This window comes from Hyperolius riggenbachi, chromosome 3 (genome assembly GCF_040937935.1).
Source record: "Hyperolius riggenbachi isolate aHypRig1 chromosome 3, aHypRig1.pri, whole genome shotgun sequence".
In the NCBI taxonomy this organism is placed as follows: Eukaryota; Metazoa; Chordata; class Amphibia; order Anura; family Hyperoliidae; genus Hyperolius; species Hyperolius riggenbachi.
In genome coordinates, this window is record NC_090648.1 from 266,035,169 (window position 1) to 266,053,032 (window position 17,864).

Consider the following 17,864-nt stretch of genomic DNA (forward strand, 5'->3'; position numbering starts at 1 on the left):
GTAAGGCATTTACCATAAATAGAATTTAAAAAATGTTGTTTGAAGGGAACCACGACTAGACATGGGTTGAAAGGGAGGGCAAAGATTAGGGTTCTAGTAGTGGGTGTGGATGATTAATTATTTTGCAATTGCTGACTGCTATAGTGGTTCCTATTTCACCTTTTATGGGTGAACGAATAACAGTAGTACTGAAGCAATCCCCCCTAGATTGTAAGCCTTTGGCAGGGTCCTATCTTCCCTAGTGTATCCTACATGATCATGTGCTCCTTTCCTATGACAGCCTCGTACTTGTACTACTGGGCCTACCTAACCAGCCCAAAATTGCATGATTATGTATCTTGTACTGTTTGCCTTGTATAGCTTTGTCTCATGTTGCATAACAGTCTGTCATCCTTTGTATCATTGCATGTATTTATTGTCCAGCGCTGCGGAATATGTTGGCGCTTTATAAATACAATAAAAAAATAGCAGTATACTGTAATCCTAAGAGTGATAAAGAAATCAATATTATGCAATTGTATAGTTTTGTCATTTGTGAGTATGTTTTATTGAAATACTTTGTTCTTATACATTGAAGACTTCTGTCAAGAGCTTTCTTGTAATCTATTTTCCCTCCCTTTTTGCAGGGATTGCATCTATGACCGTACCTGTGTATATAGCAGAAGCAGCACCACCACATTTGAGAGGAAGACTAGTAACAATTAACACCCTCTTCATAACAGGCGGACAGTTCTTCGCAGCTGTTGTGGATGGCGCTTTTAGCTACCTTTCAAGAGATGGCTGGAGGTTCGTAATGAAATAGAATTTCTGAAAAGGTTAATAATTCTCTCTAATATTGAATTAAGAAGAACTGTAGCTATTTTATATAAATTTATAACAGATGTGTCTTATGTTTGGTATTATCATTTGGCAGTGCCTGTCATATTGCTTGCTCAGTCTGCTGCAATCTTCTTACAGAGTAATGAACAGGTGTTGTGATCTGGCAATACCTGTTTCTCATTCTGCTTATTTATGTTGGGGACATGTGATCTTATAATAAGTAGGTCATTGCTAGTGTGTTCCTAAAACCGCAGGACTTTATTGCCACTGTATATAAATAAAAAAGCTATCCCTGACCAAAGTTTGTTTAGACTGTTGCAACAGTATTGTTAAAGTACCACAACTACCGCTGTTTCTGTATTATGCAGATAGATTGTAGGTAGTTGATCAAAACTGTAATCTGAGACCTACTGCCTGGAAGGGTTTAAATAACTTAGTTATGTTTTTACTGCTTGCAACTTGGTCCTTTATCTCAGGTGTTCTATGTGGAGCTGCATCATCATTCTGGTAGACTGATTATTGATTGCATGTTGTATTAAGGGAACTTTCACTTTTTTTGCGGAGACAAATCGGTGGCCTTCACTAATAGCTTTCCAGGTTTGGTTTTAAAAAGGGGAATCTTCATTCCAGTCATTGAATTGAATGTGTTGAAATTGAATTGGAAGTGTCTTGGGGGTAAAATGAATTTTAATGTAAAACATTAGCAGATATATTCCATTTTTTTGCTAGGAAATTCAGACATTTTTGCTTACCGTACTTTACCAAATTCTAGGGTTTCTAGAAAAGCAGACTACTTTTGAAGATGCTGGAGTTCATAAAGTGTCAGAGTTCTTTTTATGTTGTGTGAAAGATAAGATTAAAAAAACACACCTTAAAGTGTATCTTGAGGTGATGATCCTGAGGTGATGTGTGACATGATGAGATTGACATATGTATGTATGCCCAAACAGTGCCCAAACATGGAAATAATTAGGCTTCTTAATTAGGCTTATTATTCTTTTCCTGCCTGACAGCGTTAACATTCAGGTATGCAGGTGACATTTCCCTCCAGTCAGGACCAAGTCTGATTTACAGAGTAACCCTTACTGATAAGGAATTTTGATCATGTAACACTTTTGTAGCAGAGAACAACTTCTGATTGCAGGGGGCTGTGACTTTTTAAAATCTTAAAGTAGATTTAATATTTGATTGTCTCTGTATTTGCTTCCAGGAAAATGTGTCCTTTTTGTTCTCTAAGGCCCAGTGCACACCAAAACCGCCAGCAGATCGTCAAAACGCTAGTGGTTTTGGGAGCAGAGAGCCGATATTTGCTGGGTGCACACCAAGCGGATTTGTATGTGATCCGCCGGCCGCATCCGCGTGGCTAATGTATTTCTATGGGCTGGTGCACACCGGCGGTTTGAGATTTCTACCAAGCCGCAAACGTGTAGCAAGAGGCACGTTTGCGGCTTGCTAAAAACCTCAAACCGCCGGTGTGCACCAGCCCATAGAGATACATTAGCCACGCGGATTTTCAAGCGGATGCGGCCGGCGGATCTGCCCAATGTGCACTGGGCCTAACTCTCATAATCAGACCTATTGGGAGGGGGGTTAGGGTGGATGTATTCTCCATAATGTGATATTTTCCTATAGTATACATATCTTCGCTTCTAGTGTAAAGTTATGCTGAAAGGAAGTACACCAAGGCAAGTTGAATATGATTTAAACTGCACCATTTTGGCCAAGATGATTTTGGTTCACATGATTAAACAGTGTATCAAAAACAGGTCGCTGGACACTTTCTTAAATTGGGACATATTCGTGCAGGGCACAGTATTCCATCCTCAAAATCAGGTGCTAAACTTAGAGGATCTTCAGCCTAAACAAACATACTGTCATTACGTTACATTAGTTATGTTAATTAAAATAGATAGGTAATATAATCTCTTACCCATCCTGTTTTAAAAGAATAGGCAAATGTTTGATTTCACGAGGGCAGCCATCTTTTTGGTTGAAAGGAGGTGACAAGGAGCATGAGACACAGTTCCAAATGTCTTGTGTGCTGATCACCCCTCCCAGTTGCTAGGCGTCGTGAATAACAACATAGGAAATCCCATCATACTTTGCATAGCATCAGGGGGGAAAAAAAAGCTTCTTTGATGGGTGGAGCTTAGCTAAAAATGCAGCTAAAATTTATGCTTTGGTAAGAAAAACAAAGTTCTGATGCTGTGAAACTGTTAAAGAAACACCAAGCCTTTTCAGTGCAGCTGAGTAGATTTTTAGTCCAGAGGTTCACTTTAACTGCAAGTATATTTGAGTGGCAATCCCTAAGAGCGAATGGTTCCTCTGTTGCCTCATCCAGAACTTTGTGAAACCATTTCAAGCTGATCGCTAGAAATATATTAAGCTACAGCATGTGATCAATAGGAACTTTCATAGTATTGTTTCAGTACTACGTTTTTTTTGTTTGTTTGTTTGTTTGTTTGTACAGAATATGCACTGAGAATTCAGTTGGTACCTAAGCCTTTGAAATATTCAGGGCAGCAAGTCGAATCATAAGAGTAAAAATCTATTATTCCACCTCCTGATTTAAAGAGGAACTACAGTGAAAATAATGTAATAAAAAAAGTGCTTCATTTTTACAATTATATATAAATAATTAAGTCAGTGTTTCCCCATTAATCTTTCCTCTCCTTGATTTACATTCTGACATTTATCACATGGTGACATTTTTATTGCTGGCAGATGATGTCAGTGGAAGGAGGTGTGGCTTGCTTTTTTGGCAGTTGGAAACCGTTATTTCCCACCACGCAACAAGGCTCCCACAGTGTGATATCAGAACCATGGTCCTGACATCTCACCGTGGAAGGCGTTTCACCACAATATCAGCCATACAGAGCCTCCTGATGATCAGTTTGTGAAAATGAAAATATTTCTCAAGGGAAAGGGGATATCCGCTACTGATTGGGATGAAGTTCAATTCTTGGTTACGGCACTGCTCTTACAAAATTCTAACTTAGAAGATATGCTTCCTATAAGCTATCTCACTCAGAAGAATATGGGAACTACAGGCTCTTTAGCACATTAATCCCATCTTATTGTTTGTCATAATACTATCATTCTGAATCCAAATCTGCAGAAAAAAAATCACTAGACACAGACACACAGAACATTTATATTGCACTTTTCTCCTGGCAGACTCAAAGGGCCAGAGCTGCAGCCACTAGGATGCGTTAGGAAGTCTTGCCCAAGGTCTCCTACTGAATAGTTGCTGTCTTACTGAACAGGAAGAGGCAAGTTTCAAACCTCGGTCTCCTCTGCCAGTACACTATCCAGCCACTTTAATAACAGCACTTAAACAGAAACACTAAGAACAATTATAGTCAATCACCTCATGCATCTTAAAAAATGCAGCATGATTCTTTCAGAATTAACAATCTGTCACGGTCCTCTTTTGACTTTTTATCCAAAACGCATCATCTTGGTTGTGAAACTTGATAGCATGCAGATAGTAAATGTGACAGTGACACTGATGTGTCAGTCCTTGTATCAGTGAGATTGTAACTTGCAATAGCCCTTTTGTGTTCTGACACACTAACCCTTGCTAGTGGTTTTACCAATGTACATGTACAAAATGAGAACTGTGTGCCAGATTGTAGGCAATATGAGTAGACCTATAAACAACTAGGTATGCCTGAACATTATGCGGTATGTAACCATTATCAAATGGCGGAATTGAACAAGAAACGTGTTTGGTCATGTAAGCACTTTTTAAGAGGGATTGTGTATCTCCAAGTGGACTTAATGAGATGATTGACTAGAAATGCTTCTTATAAATGTTTCTGGTGAAGTACAGTTATTCATTAAACCCCTCATAATGCAACACCCTTCCAACTACCACAGCAAATTTTCCGCCATAAGACACTACTTTTCTACACATCCATATCACTCAGCCCCTCCATGCCTTCCCACTCTCGCCACTTTCCCATATTCCTCTCCTCCCTCAGTCCCACCTCTGTTTATTTGTTTTCTTTTTCTCCTATGAGCTCAGAAGCTCTTTAACCCAGCTTGAGCTCCCTAGTTGACTTTGATGTAGAGTGTTGGGCTTTGGGACAAGTAGAAAAGACGCCAGTGGCGTACTTAGGGTATTTGACACCTGGGGCCATATGCAATTGCCCTTTTCTCATGAGTTTTCTCCTAGGTGATATTTTAACAACTTGTCATAATATGCCTTTTAAGCCACCAGCAAGCAAGAAAATACTCAAAATACATTTGACAGTAATTTTTCACCAACATTTGGGTACATTTGCAATAGTAAAATGCTGAAAAGTAGGTTTAAAGAGAAGCTGAAAATTATCTCCTAGGAGATAACTCAGGTGTAAAAGACAATTGCATATGACCCCTGGTGCTTATTATCCCAAAACACCCCCCCCCCCCCCAAAATAGGGAAAATATAGCGAGCATGATAGCGAGACTGTGGTAGGGTTAGATTGTGAGCTCCTCTGAGGTCAGTCAGTGGCATGGCTATGTACTCTGAAGTGCTACAGGCGAGCGAGGCAGAATGAAGCAGCAAGGTGAGAGTGAGAGCAGGACGCTGAAGATTGACGTCAGCGTTGGAACATGGAGTTGGTGAGCGCTCGCCTTTAGCGCATGCTACTTCAGGCACCTACTCCTAGCTATCCATCTTTAGGACACCTACACCTCGCAACCTATCCTGAGGGTACCTACTCTTAGCTACCTTTACTGAGGGCACCTACACCTCACTACCTATCCTGAGGACACCTACTCCTAGCTACCTATCCTGAGGACACCTACTCCTAGCTACCTATCCTGAGGACACCTACTCCTAGCTACCTATCCTGAGGACACCTACTCCTAGCTACCTATCCTGAGGACACCTACTCCTGGCTACCTATACTGAGGGCACCTTCACCTCGCTACCTATCCTAAGGGCATCTAGTCCTGGCTACCTATCCTGAGGGCACCTACACCTCGCTACCTACCCTAATGGCACCTACTTCCGACTACCTATGCTCAGGGGCACCTCCTCCTAGCCACCTGTACTAAGGCCACCTCCTCCTGGCCACCTGTAATGAGGGCACCTACTCCTGGCTACCTGTACTGTGGGTACCTACGCCTGGCTACCTACTGGGAGCATATATACCTGACTACGTACCTACTTATACGGAGTCTGAGGGCGTTTTATTTGGGGGGGGGGGGGGGGGTGATGTCACAGAGATCAGGATGATGTGATACAACTTCAAAAAGGTTGGGAACTCCTGCTCTAATAGTTTCTGTAACCTTGCTTATCCTCTCAGATGAGCTGTCCTGGAGATGTCTTGTGGAGGTCAAAGATAGTCCTACCAAGAAGATCTCTTCTTGGCTTCAACAGGGTAGCACACGCTGTATAACACCCTCTTGTGCATAAAATCTTATATCAAGCATAGGTATGGTATGGTACAATGGTATGGTGCATATTTCTTCTTGTAAATTAGTCAAAGTGAATATTGCTTTAGTTGTGCTATTTACTTACACTTCCTGCCCAGGGGTGAAGAAGGGTCATCTCTCAGGTGTGCTGTGTTGAGAGTACCAATAGGTCACATTTCAAATCTTCCAAGCAAAGCGATTGTTACATAAACATAGTCATGGTTGTTCTGGAAATAGTCAGCTGTATACAAGTTTAAGGGTACAGAAAGTATCAAACGTGTAACGAGAACTGTAGCTGTTAATGGGTACCAGAAATAGTTACAGCATGTTGTCAGTCTTATTTTTAGTCTTATTTTAGCTCTCTCTTTTTTTTTATTTTTTATTTTTTTTTTTCCCCCTCTCAAGCCTTTTTAACCGGTTCAGCCTCACAGCTATTTTCACCTTAAGGACTGAAGCAATTTTCCCCTGTCAGCGCTGCTCTCATTCATTCGCTAATAGCTTTATCACTACTCATCACACATAAATTATTTAGATCTTGTTTTTTTCACCACAAATTTGGCTTTTGGAGGGTGACATTTGTTGTTAGTAACTACTAAAATGTCTATGTATTTTAAAGAGAAAAACGAGGGAAAAAATGAAAAAATGCACTATTTCTCCAATTCCAGCCTCTATAGTTTTAAAATGAACAACGCTACTGAACATTTTACCCACACATTTTATCTGCCTATCTGTCGTGGTTATCACAAGATTTAAATTATGTCCCTAGTACATAGTATGGTGACAATATATTATTTGGAAATAAAGGTGCATTTTTTCTATGTTGTGTTTTTTGTTTTCTCATTGCACACTACCAATGATTACAAGCCTTTATTTGAAAAAAAAAACAGTAATACATCCTCATGACATACATATTTAAAAAGCGGAGTCCCTAAGGTAACTATTTAAGTATTCACTTTTCAATTCTGTCACTTTTGGTGTTTTTTACAAGTGTATTAGTTTGGTGCAGAGTATGTGAAAATAACAATTGCATTGCTTTTCATTTCATTTGCTGCTAAAACAAAACCACATCACATATGCCTAATCTCTCAAAGACCTCAAATACTATTCTCTTGCTTGTCCCGGTGAAAATGATACCCTATACACATAATCAGATAGCTTCTTGGCCACGCAATACTCTGTTAACCATGAGCAGCACTAATGCATTTTTCAAGGCCATTTTTTGCAACAAAAGTAATACAGTCATTCTTTGTTCGCAAAGCCCCTGGAGTGTCAAAACATTTGAAACAGGTCACAAATGTCACCATTCTGAAAACTAGAGACCCAGGCCTACTGAGATATACATATTTTGAAACAATTGGACTTCTGCGGTTTTGCTAAAATTGAATCATAACTTGGAAAATGGTATTTTTTTACATCTTTTTTCACTTTGGCACAAAAAAACAAACACTTAACATAGTTCTTGTCTCTCAAAGACCCCAAATACTATTCTCTTGCTTGTCCCGGTGAAAATGATACCCTATACACATAATCAGATAGCTTCTTGGCCACGCAATACTCTGTTAACCATGAGCAGCACTAATGCATTTTTCAAGGCCATTTTTTGCAACAAAAGTAATACAGTCATTCTTTGTTCGCAAAGCCCCTGGAGTGTCAAAACATTTGAAACAGGTCACAAATGTCACCATTCTGAAAACTAGAGACCCAGGCCTACTGAGATATACATATTTTGAAACAATTGGACTTCTGCGGTTTTGCTAAAATTGAATCATAACTTGGAAAATGGTATTTTTTTACATCTTTTTTCACTTTGGCACAAAAAAAACAAACACTTAACATAGTTCTTGTCTCTCAAAGACCCCAAATACTATTCTCTTGCTTGTCCCGGTGAAAATGATACCCTATACACATAATCAGATAGCTTCTTGGCCACGCAATACTCTGTTAACCATGAGCAGCACTAATGCATTTTTCAAGGCCATTTTTTGCAACAAAAGTAATACAGTCATTCTTTGTTCGCAAAGCCCCTGGAGTGTCAGAACATTTGAAACAGGTCACAAATGTCACCATTCTGAAAACTAGAGACCCAGGCCTACTGAGATACACATATTTTGAAACAATTGGACTTCTGTGGTTTTGCTAAAATTGAATCATAACTTGGAAAATGATATTTTTTACATATTTTTTTCACTTTGGCACTAGAATAAAATCTGATGACTTAGGCCTCAGTCCTAAAACACACCAACATTTTTTCTACAGCTCATCACGGTTAAAATGATACAACATATGCCTTACTTAGTAACAAATGGTTGGGTGCAGCAATCAGTTATACCCAATGTGCACTATTTTTTTTGCACTAATTGTTGCAGAGCTATTGTTTGTTTGCATATTCCCAGGAGAGATTGGAATCAAACAAAGACCGCACATGACACCATCATAGAAGGCTAACAACCAGGGCTATTCATCAGTAGGTATTTTGTGAGCTACCTTCTCAAAGGAACACTGCAAAAGGAATTCTCACATTGTCCTGGTTATAACAAATCCAAAATGTGGCTAATTTGAATATATCACTTCTCTTCACAGTGATAACAAATACATTGGAACTTACCATTGGATGTCTTGCAGAATTAGAGAAAAGCCAGAGGCCATAAGTCAGGGGTCAAGCAGATCCAAGAGTCAGAAGATGGGAGCAGCAGGGTCCAAAGTTCAATTTTGAACTTTGTTTGTGTTTTCTTTTTCCTCAAAAAATTCAGTTTCCTCCAACACCCCAAAAACATAGGGGTATGCCAAATGTGAGCTCCTTTGAGGGTCTGTAAGTTACATGAATATATAGGAAAGGGGAAAATGCCAGTCATATATGTCCAGGTAAAGAAAAAAAAAACACAAAAAAAAAGAAAAAAAAACACAAAAAAAAGGAAAAAAAAGAAATTAGTAATCTGCAAGTGTGTGGTATGCCCTAAAGCACTTGATAACACACAGTGCAGGGGCTGACGGGCAATCTGGGCAAAAATACCGTGACTCACACCGTCTCTTGTGTTTCACACACACTCTGCATCTTCTCAGGGGGGCTTTTTTCACTTCATTGGGGGGAATTAGTTCAGGGAAATGTCTCTCCCTCAGTCTAATTGAGTTCTCCAAATGGATAGGATCCTGTTGTGCAATTTGGCCAGGGGAATACATTAGGGACTTGTGGACTTGAATCTGGAAGTCAAGAAAGGTCATCTGTTGGCTTGTTGGTGTTGTGGCTGTTTTTAGATAGACCACAAATGCATTGTGCATGGTCATCTGCAACAAGAAGAATGTTATTTTTTTGTACCATGCTTTCCTTCTTCTTCTTAATAAATAAGGCGCCAAGACTTGGTCTGATAAGTCCACTGCTCCCATATTTTTATTGTAGGCGACTATGGCCTCTGGCTTTGTACGCTGTTCCGTTCTGGATGTGGCAAGAACTGTGGCCTCAGTGTGGATGGTAGATAGCATCATCACCTCCCGCTTGTCGTGGAACTTTATTGCCAGGAGCTCTTCAGATCTGAGTGCGTAAGACTCTCCTCTGCATAGTTTTTTATTTACTACCTGTGGGGGGAGGCCTTTACGGTTTGCTCTCACCGTCCCACATGCGCCAGTCTGGACTGAGAAGAGGAACTTAAACAGTGGCACACTTGTATAAAAGTTGTCCAAGTAGACGTGGTAGCCTTGGTGGAGAAGTGGATTTAATAGGTCCACCACTATTTTGCCACTGGTGCTAATGTACTCAGGGCACCCAGCTGGCTGCAGAATGGAGTCTTTGCCTTCATAGATTTTAAAAGTGAAGGTATAGCCAGTGCCACTCTCGCATGCCCTATAAATTTTCACCCCACATCTTGCCCTCTTGCTTGGTATGTACTGTTTCATGGAAAGTCTCCCATGAAACGGTACCAGGGATTCGTCCACAGCAATTTCCCGGTGTGGGGTATATACATCCATGAACACTGCACTTAGGTGGGTCAACAGGGGTCTCAACTTAAACAGTCTGTCATGGGAAGGGTTGGTATGTTCCACATCTTGAGAGTTGTCATTCAGGTGGAAAAACTTTGACAACAGCTCAAAACGCTGCCTGGGCATTATTGCTGGATAGAGGGGTGCATTGTGATAAAGGTCCCTGGACCAGTACATTTTTATCTGGGGCTTTGGGTTGATGCTCATGCTGAGCGTGAGGCCTACATAGGCCTTCATTTCGGGCACGTTGGTGGGGTGCCATTTTCTGGTGATATAGTTAGTGGGGTGGTCAGCTAAAAATTGTAGAGCAAATAAATTAGTTTGCTCTACTAAATGCTCCCACATTGCCTCTGTCATGAAAAGCTGGAAAATGTCAATTGGTGCCTGATTGACAATGGGCACTGACACACCAGCGGTGGCTGTGAAGGGTGGGATGTTGGGCGCAGCATAATTAGGGGGTTCCCAGGTGCCATTTAACATATGAAGCGGTACCTCCTGCCTGCGAGGTACCTGTGGCTGCCTACCCTGTCTGCGCCTAGCTCCCCCTGGCGCACTGCTGCTAGCAGCAGCGGGGTTGCCCACGGAGCCCTCTGCTGGGTTGCCCACGGAGCCCTCTGCTGGGTTGCCCACGGAGCCCTCTGCTGGGTTGCCCACGGAGCCCGATGCTGGGTTGCCCACGGAGCCCCCTGCTGTGGACAGTCCTGATGGTCCCTCATCAGCGGACTCAGGACTTGGGTCCCTCCTCAAGCGGCGTGATGGCGGCCCTTCGGACTCTGAAGATTCAGATCCTGAACCAGAGCCGGACGGAGGGAGCCAATCACTACCTGACTCATCCTCGCTGCTGCTCTGCTGGAGGATGGCGGCTGCCTCCTCCACAGAATAGAGCCTCCTCGCCATTTAAAAAGGGATAGATAAAGATGAGAAATATAAAAAGATAGAAAGATTTTTTTTTTAAAGTGACAGTTTTTTTTTTTTTGTTTTTTTTTCTTTTGGGGGGGGGGGGTGTAGAGGGGGGGTGGAGACAGTAGAGAGGGGCGGAGGAGAGTAGAGTATAGGTAGTAACAGATAGGAAGAAAAAGATCACAATAGATCAGTGATCAATAGATCAGTAGGTAATAAATGGCCAAGGAGAGGGAGAATCAGGGATTCTGGGCAGTATGGGGTTAAAAATTCAGGGATGGAGGGCAAATTTTATTAAAAGGAATTCCTACCAGCTTATCTGTCAGTCTGTCTCTCAGCTCCTGTCACCACAGAACAGTGATTGATCTGTGTGACAGGAGCTGAGAGACAGAGAGAGGGAAACCTGTTATTTACAAACATTATTAAGAATTCACATTGTTACTGGATGTAACTATGTGAATTCTTTACTTCCTTTGCTCTGATTGGCTCAGAGGAGCGCTGGCTCCTCTTCACCAAACAGCACGGCTTGTAAGCCGTCGGGGACGAGCGCGCACCGCGCGCACCACGCGGCCATGCGCGCGCACACGCGGAAGTGCGCCTGGACGCGGACTCTCGTCCAGATAGGCTTTAGCTGCCGCTGCCTGGACGAGCTTGCTCGTCCATTTAGGCTGAACCGGTTAATGATGGGAAGTGCATGAAGATATTAAAGTGAACCTGGACTTCAGAAGCCAAACATAGGATGTAAAAACCTATAAATTCAGAGGGTACCATCTCTGACTTTTTATCAAAAGATATAGTGGTTTCATTCAAAGTTGATTATGCAAAGTGACTGTAAAGGTGCCTAAGTTTCTTTGTAAAGCCACACACCACATTAAAGCACTAGGCAAAAAAGCAAAACTCATTTTTTTCTGCATAAAGGATCCTTGATTAGCTAGTGTCACATAAATCTGTTTTCAAGTTACTGGGTTGGACCCCTTGTATATACGCGGCGGTGTTTTGAGGGAAATGTAAAGCTAGACATAAAAACAAACACAATGGCAAAATGAAACAAAGGAATTTACTATGTAAAAGCATACAATCATTACACTATGCTTCTTTTTAAAAATGATTGTCACTTTCACAGGCTTTACCTTTACCTCTGCTGCTCGACTGAAGGGAGAGGTCATCTTTTGGACTTTTATCTTATGATCTCACTTCCTGTGACAAAGGAAGTACACAGATCACTTAACATTAGTGCACTTTTAAAACAATGTGCAAGGCATGTATCTGCCATTTCAATAATGATGATACACACAGAAATCATTGCCATAAAGAAAATATGTGGTTTTCAATGCAAACTTCTTGGTGTCTGTTTTGAAACTATTATGCCATGTTTCCATGACCACAAGAGGGTTTGGGTATCTGTACAGTAGTGACACTGACTTTAGCCAAATATAAAACTAGTGAAAAAACAGTCAAACGGTCCTTGTTTTGATGGTAGTCTAATTGTTGCCCTTCTAGTTGTTGCCCTTCTAGTCACTGGTGCACCAGTTGTTAATTTCATTAACACCAAAGCTTAAATGCATTAACAACCCCCTCTGCTACTTAACCGACCAGATAACACCCAAAGTTTTATTGACTTAATTCCCTAGTGATTTAAAGAGGAATTCCAGTGAAAATAATGTAATAAAAAAGTGCTTAATTTTTACAATAATTAAAGGATTTAGTCGTTTTTTCCCATTGCAAAATCTTTTCTCTCCCTTATTCAAATTCTGACATTTATCACATGGTGACATTTTTACTGCTGGCAGGTGATTTCAGTGGAAGTGGAAGGAGTTGCTGCTTGCTTTTTTGGCAGTTGTGAACAGCTATTTCCCACCATGCAACAGGGCTCCCACAATGTGATGTCAGAGCTGTGAGGTGCTGACATCCCACTGTGGAAAGCGTTTCACCACAAAATCAGCCATACAGAGCCCCCTGATGATCCGTTTGAGAAAATGGATACATTTCTCATGGGAAAGGGTGGTATCAGCTACTGATTGGGATGAAGTTCAATTCTTGGTTACGGTCTCTTTAAAAGTGTTCCTTTAAAAAGGAAAGTCTTGAACTGTTTATTTCAATACTACTTCTTGCCTTTCTTTGCTTTACTACTAGAGGGAGATTGGTTACCCCATTTAAGCCCCCCTTGCATCGCTGAAGATGGAACACAGTGTTAGGGCTCGTTCCCACTATCGCGAATCCGCATGCGTCCAATGCATGCGGATTCGCACATGCAATGCAAGTGGATGGGCCTGTTTCCACTGTAGCGTTGTTGAGGTGCGTTTTTTTCAGCGGTAAAAAAACGCACAAAAGAGCCAACGAATTCGCCTGCGAGTGGAATGCATGCGTATCGCCGCTAATGTATTGAATAGGAAATTCGCATGCGGCTATGGTATGCGAATTTTCATGCGAATTCGCAAGCGAATTCGCATAGGTACCAATGTAAATTCACACAGGCAGTGACATGGTTAAAATCGCATATACCTTCACCTATGCGAATTCGCGGCAAAAACCGCATGGGAAATCGCATCCGCATGCGATTTGATCAGCGGTGGAATCCAGGCGATTCCGCACCGCAATAGTGGAAACAAGCCCTTATTCACCCACAATGCTCTGCCTAAGCAGCAAGCTAAAAGCACACAGCAGGGAAGTAATTAGGAAGCATATAAATAGTTGATGGTTTAGCATTTGGATGGCACTCTTTAGTACACAAACACTACATACTCTTATACTCCTTTCAATCAAATCTTTCACTATGCTGTATTTAGTTTACTTCACCTAGTATGATGGACTTTGTTGGTATTCATTTTAGACAGTGGTTCCTTTATAGACTTTATATGCCTAAGACTTGTCATTTGAATTACTAACTGCAGTCTTTGGAACTGCAGGATTTACCTGTACGTAAAATGTTTCCACTTAATACATTGGGTTAACACTGTTTGCTAGGCGGGTTTTTTATTTTTTTTTTGTTTTGTTTTTGTTTTGTTTTTCAAGAGAATCTGTATTGTTAAAATCGCACAAAAGTAGACATACCAGTGCGCTAGGGGAGATCTCCTATTCCCCTCTGTCACAATTTCACCACTCCCCGCCGCATTAAAAGTAGTCAGATAGTTTTAACGTTTGTTTATAAACAAACAAAATGGCCACCAAAACCGGAAGTAGGTTGATGTACAGTATATCCACACATAGAAAATACATCCATACACAAGCAGGCTGTATACAGACTTCCTTTCGAATCTCAAGAGATCATTTGTGTGTTTACCTTCTCCCTGCAGCTGTCATCCACTGAAGAGTGACATGCTGATTGTTTCTTCCTGCAGACAGCTCTGTGTCTGTAATTCCTCAGAATCTGACAGCTCAGCCAGCTCAGAGGACGATTTATCCAGCTTGTAAAAGGCAGGCAGCTCTCTTCGCTCACTGACAAGAGCAGAGAGGCTGCCTAATCTAAATAACACACACGGGAGTGTGCATAGAGAGGGCCTGGAGGGGGGTGTGCATAACAGATCAACACTGAAGAGTTGGCAGCCTTCCAGACACAGGGCGAAAAATCCAACAGGAGAGAGATAAGTTGATTTATTACAGAGATGGTGATAGTAGAAAGTGCTGCAGTAAGCCAGAGCACATTAGAATAGGTTTAGGAACTTGTAGGATAGTAGATACAAGGATGACTTTTTTTTCACAGAGTCTCTTTAAAGGACTTACGAGGTGAAAATACACTTCTGAGAAAAACAATTATATCTATCCTACTTCTCCTAAAAATGACTTTTTTAGATATCCCACAGTTTTATTTTATATTTAAATCTAGTTTTTACGTTTTTACTGTTTCATTGTTTCTGCTCCATGACACTTTCATTGAAGTATGCCAGAGCTCAAATCTATGAATTATTGACCCTTTTTATCTCTTTTCTGCTCTTAAAACCATTTACTGACAGAAAAATGTTTTATGGCTGTAATTACTTATCAGTGAGGGTTATGCTATAGTCTGACCCAGTCCGACCCGGTCCCGACCCAGACAGAAATTGTCACTTGCATACTTGATGTTTAACTTTTTCAGGCAGAGAAAGAAAAAAAGGAACACAGCATAGTTATCAGTGTGCTAGGCACTGTACATACACATGTCTATCTCATCATGTCACATGTCACCTCGTAAGTCCTTTAAGCTTGCTTTTTATTTTTTTTTAAACATATTTTTTTATCTTTGTGTTTTTACTAGTCTTATGGGGATATGTTTTCTTTAAAGTCTGAGATCATTTTTCAATAGATTTTATACACCAATACTGCCTCCATATTGATTTGTAATTCCCCAAAGGAAGCAACCTGACTTTGAGATGCATTGGGGGCAATCCTAGAGGAATTTTGGACTGCTTTTGTCCTGAGAACCTGGTAACAAAATCGACTATTTGCAGATCAGAAAAGATGGCCTAATAGAGAACAATGCATACATTTGTACTATAATTAGCCAGGAATATATGTGTAAAAACCCCTACATCCCACATTTACGATGTTAAATGTGATCAACGGCTAACTTCAATGGGGATATATCATATATTACCGCTGATACATTTTATATAAAAGCAAGCAAATCTCTTTATCAAAACACAAGTTTTAAGAGCTTAAATGCACAAAATCAGTAATAAACATATACAAAACATAGGAGCTTGCCTCCTTTTACGGTATAATACTGTATATACACGAATATAAGCTGAGTATAAACCAAGGTTTTTCCTTCAGAAACCATACAAATTTTAGTTATGCTGTATGGGAGACAGGGTGGGGGGGTGGGGTGGGAGGACCACGACCACTAGACATCAGGTATGTAGTGACCACAGTTTGAACTGAGATTTTTACCTGAGGGCATTTTAGGGGCAAAAAAAATCTGTTTATACAAGGGTATATATGGTAAATAGCTAAGTCTGTATCTTGTATCTGTGATATGGCAGGGGCAACCAAAACATAAAATGTGGCCATATATCCCTCAATTTGGCAGCCGATCGACCATTCGATTTGATAATAATCGGACAAAAAATCGGTGCCACCAAGAGAATGCCTGATCGCCAGTGCAACCAATTTCTGGCCTAAATTGGTTGCATGTATCCATCAGACAGGCTGCAAGTTGTCATGCCGTTGTGGTCGATCTCGTGTGTGATGGTAACGGTGAATGTGAATGGTATCGGGACGAGCAGAGAAACCCTGGCTCTGCCCCTAGTGTATAAATTTGCCACCTGTGTGGGCCTCGACGATGGATGGGCACTGCGCAGTGGGCGACACAGGACAGGTAATGTATAAATGCAAACACAGGGGGCACATTTATACACTGGGGAGCAGCCATGAGGCTGTGGACTCAGCCGATTCCCGAGAGATATCATTCTGAAATTGATTGGGAATCGGCCTGCAGTGTATGGGCAGCTTACAGATCTCTCTAATCGGATTCGATCAGAGAGAGATATGTCTCTTGGTCCAATCTGCCCATCATCGCTAGATGTATGGCCACCTTAAGACATAACAGTATGTGTAATAAATAATTACCTGCAATGCTGTAAGAAAACTTTGACCAATGCAGTCAGTTAAAGCTTAAGACTCAAATCTGAAATGGCGTCTGATCTTTGCTGGAAGATATCTGCTGTCATACTTCATGGTTGAAAATCTGTTCATGGTTGAGTGCAGCGTACGCTGATATTTTTGCCATAGACCCTGAACAAGCATGCAGGTCAGATGTTTTTGACCATAGTCTGACTTGATTAGCTGCATGCTGGTTTCAGGTGAGGGATTCAGGCACTACTGCAGCAAAACAGATTCAGGGCTACCAAGCAACTGGTTTTGTTAAAAAGGAGATAAATATGGCAGCCACCATATCCCTCTCACTTCTTGTGTACTTTAAAGGGAACCTGAAGCAAGAGGTATATGGAGGCTGCCATATTTTTTCCTTTTTAAATGACAGTGGTTGCCTGGCAGTCCTGTTATTCTTTGGCTTCAGTGGTGTCTGAATTGCACACCAACATGCAGAGAATCTTTACATACTTTTCAGTAACTTTTGATCTGCATGCTTGTTCTGGGTCTATGGCTAAAGGTATTAGAGGCGGAGGATCAGCAGGATAGCTAGGCAAATGGTATTGTTTAAAAGGAAATAAATATTGCCATTAAATAAATATGTCCGCTTTCATATTCCTATCGCTTAACTTTCCCTTTCAGAGGTTTTCAGAGTGTAGTATAAAGTGCATTTTTAACCATTTAAGTTCCAACAGTCTCTGCCCCCTTAAGGGCTAGACACCGCTGGTATGCCATCCACGCCGGGAATCTCCAGCTACCCACGCTGCCGTCTCTTATGACAGCAGAGCTCTGTGAGGCGGTCAGGAGGCACTTTCATTGGCTCCTGAACCTGTGATTAATGTAAGCCAAAGGGAGTTGCTTACATTGTTGACAGGGTCAGGAGCCAACAAAAGGCTCACGGGGCTCTGCTGTCATAGAGATGGCAGGGCAAGTGAGCTGTGTCGGGATGAGAGTGGTGAGAATGTGCGGTGAGGGGAAATCTACACCCTGGCAGGTATTAGGGGATCAAAACAGGGCGTAGATTTCAATCACAGTCCTCTGTAAGCGGTTAAGTAGAACCTTTAAGTATGTACACATACACGTTTTTCATGTGCTGCAACTAAGTTCAGTTCTACTGTATCAACCTCCTATGTAATTTCCAGCTTCTCAAATTGAGGACCCTGACACACTGAAAAGCATTTTGTGGGTCTTTTTCGTTTTTT

General features: G+C 41.3%; 1 protein-coding gene across 1 annotated transcript in view; it reads left to right on the forward strand.

Moving 5' to 3' along the window:
* The window catches only part of SLC2A13 (solute carrier family 2 member 13), a 193,104-nt gene that overhangs the window by 35,313 nt on the left and 139,927 nt on the right, over positions 1–17,864 (forward strand). The window contains exon 2 of the mRNA XM_068276293.1: positions 627–786. Coding sequence (XP_068132394.1) covers positions 627–786 — 160 coding nt within the window. The remainder of the gene's footprint in view (positions 1–626; positions 787–17,864) is intronic.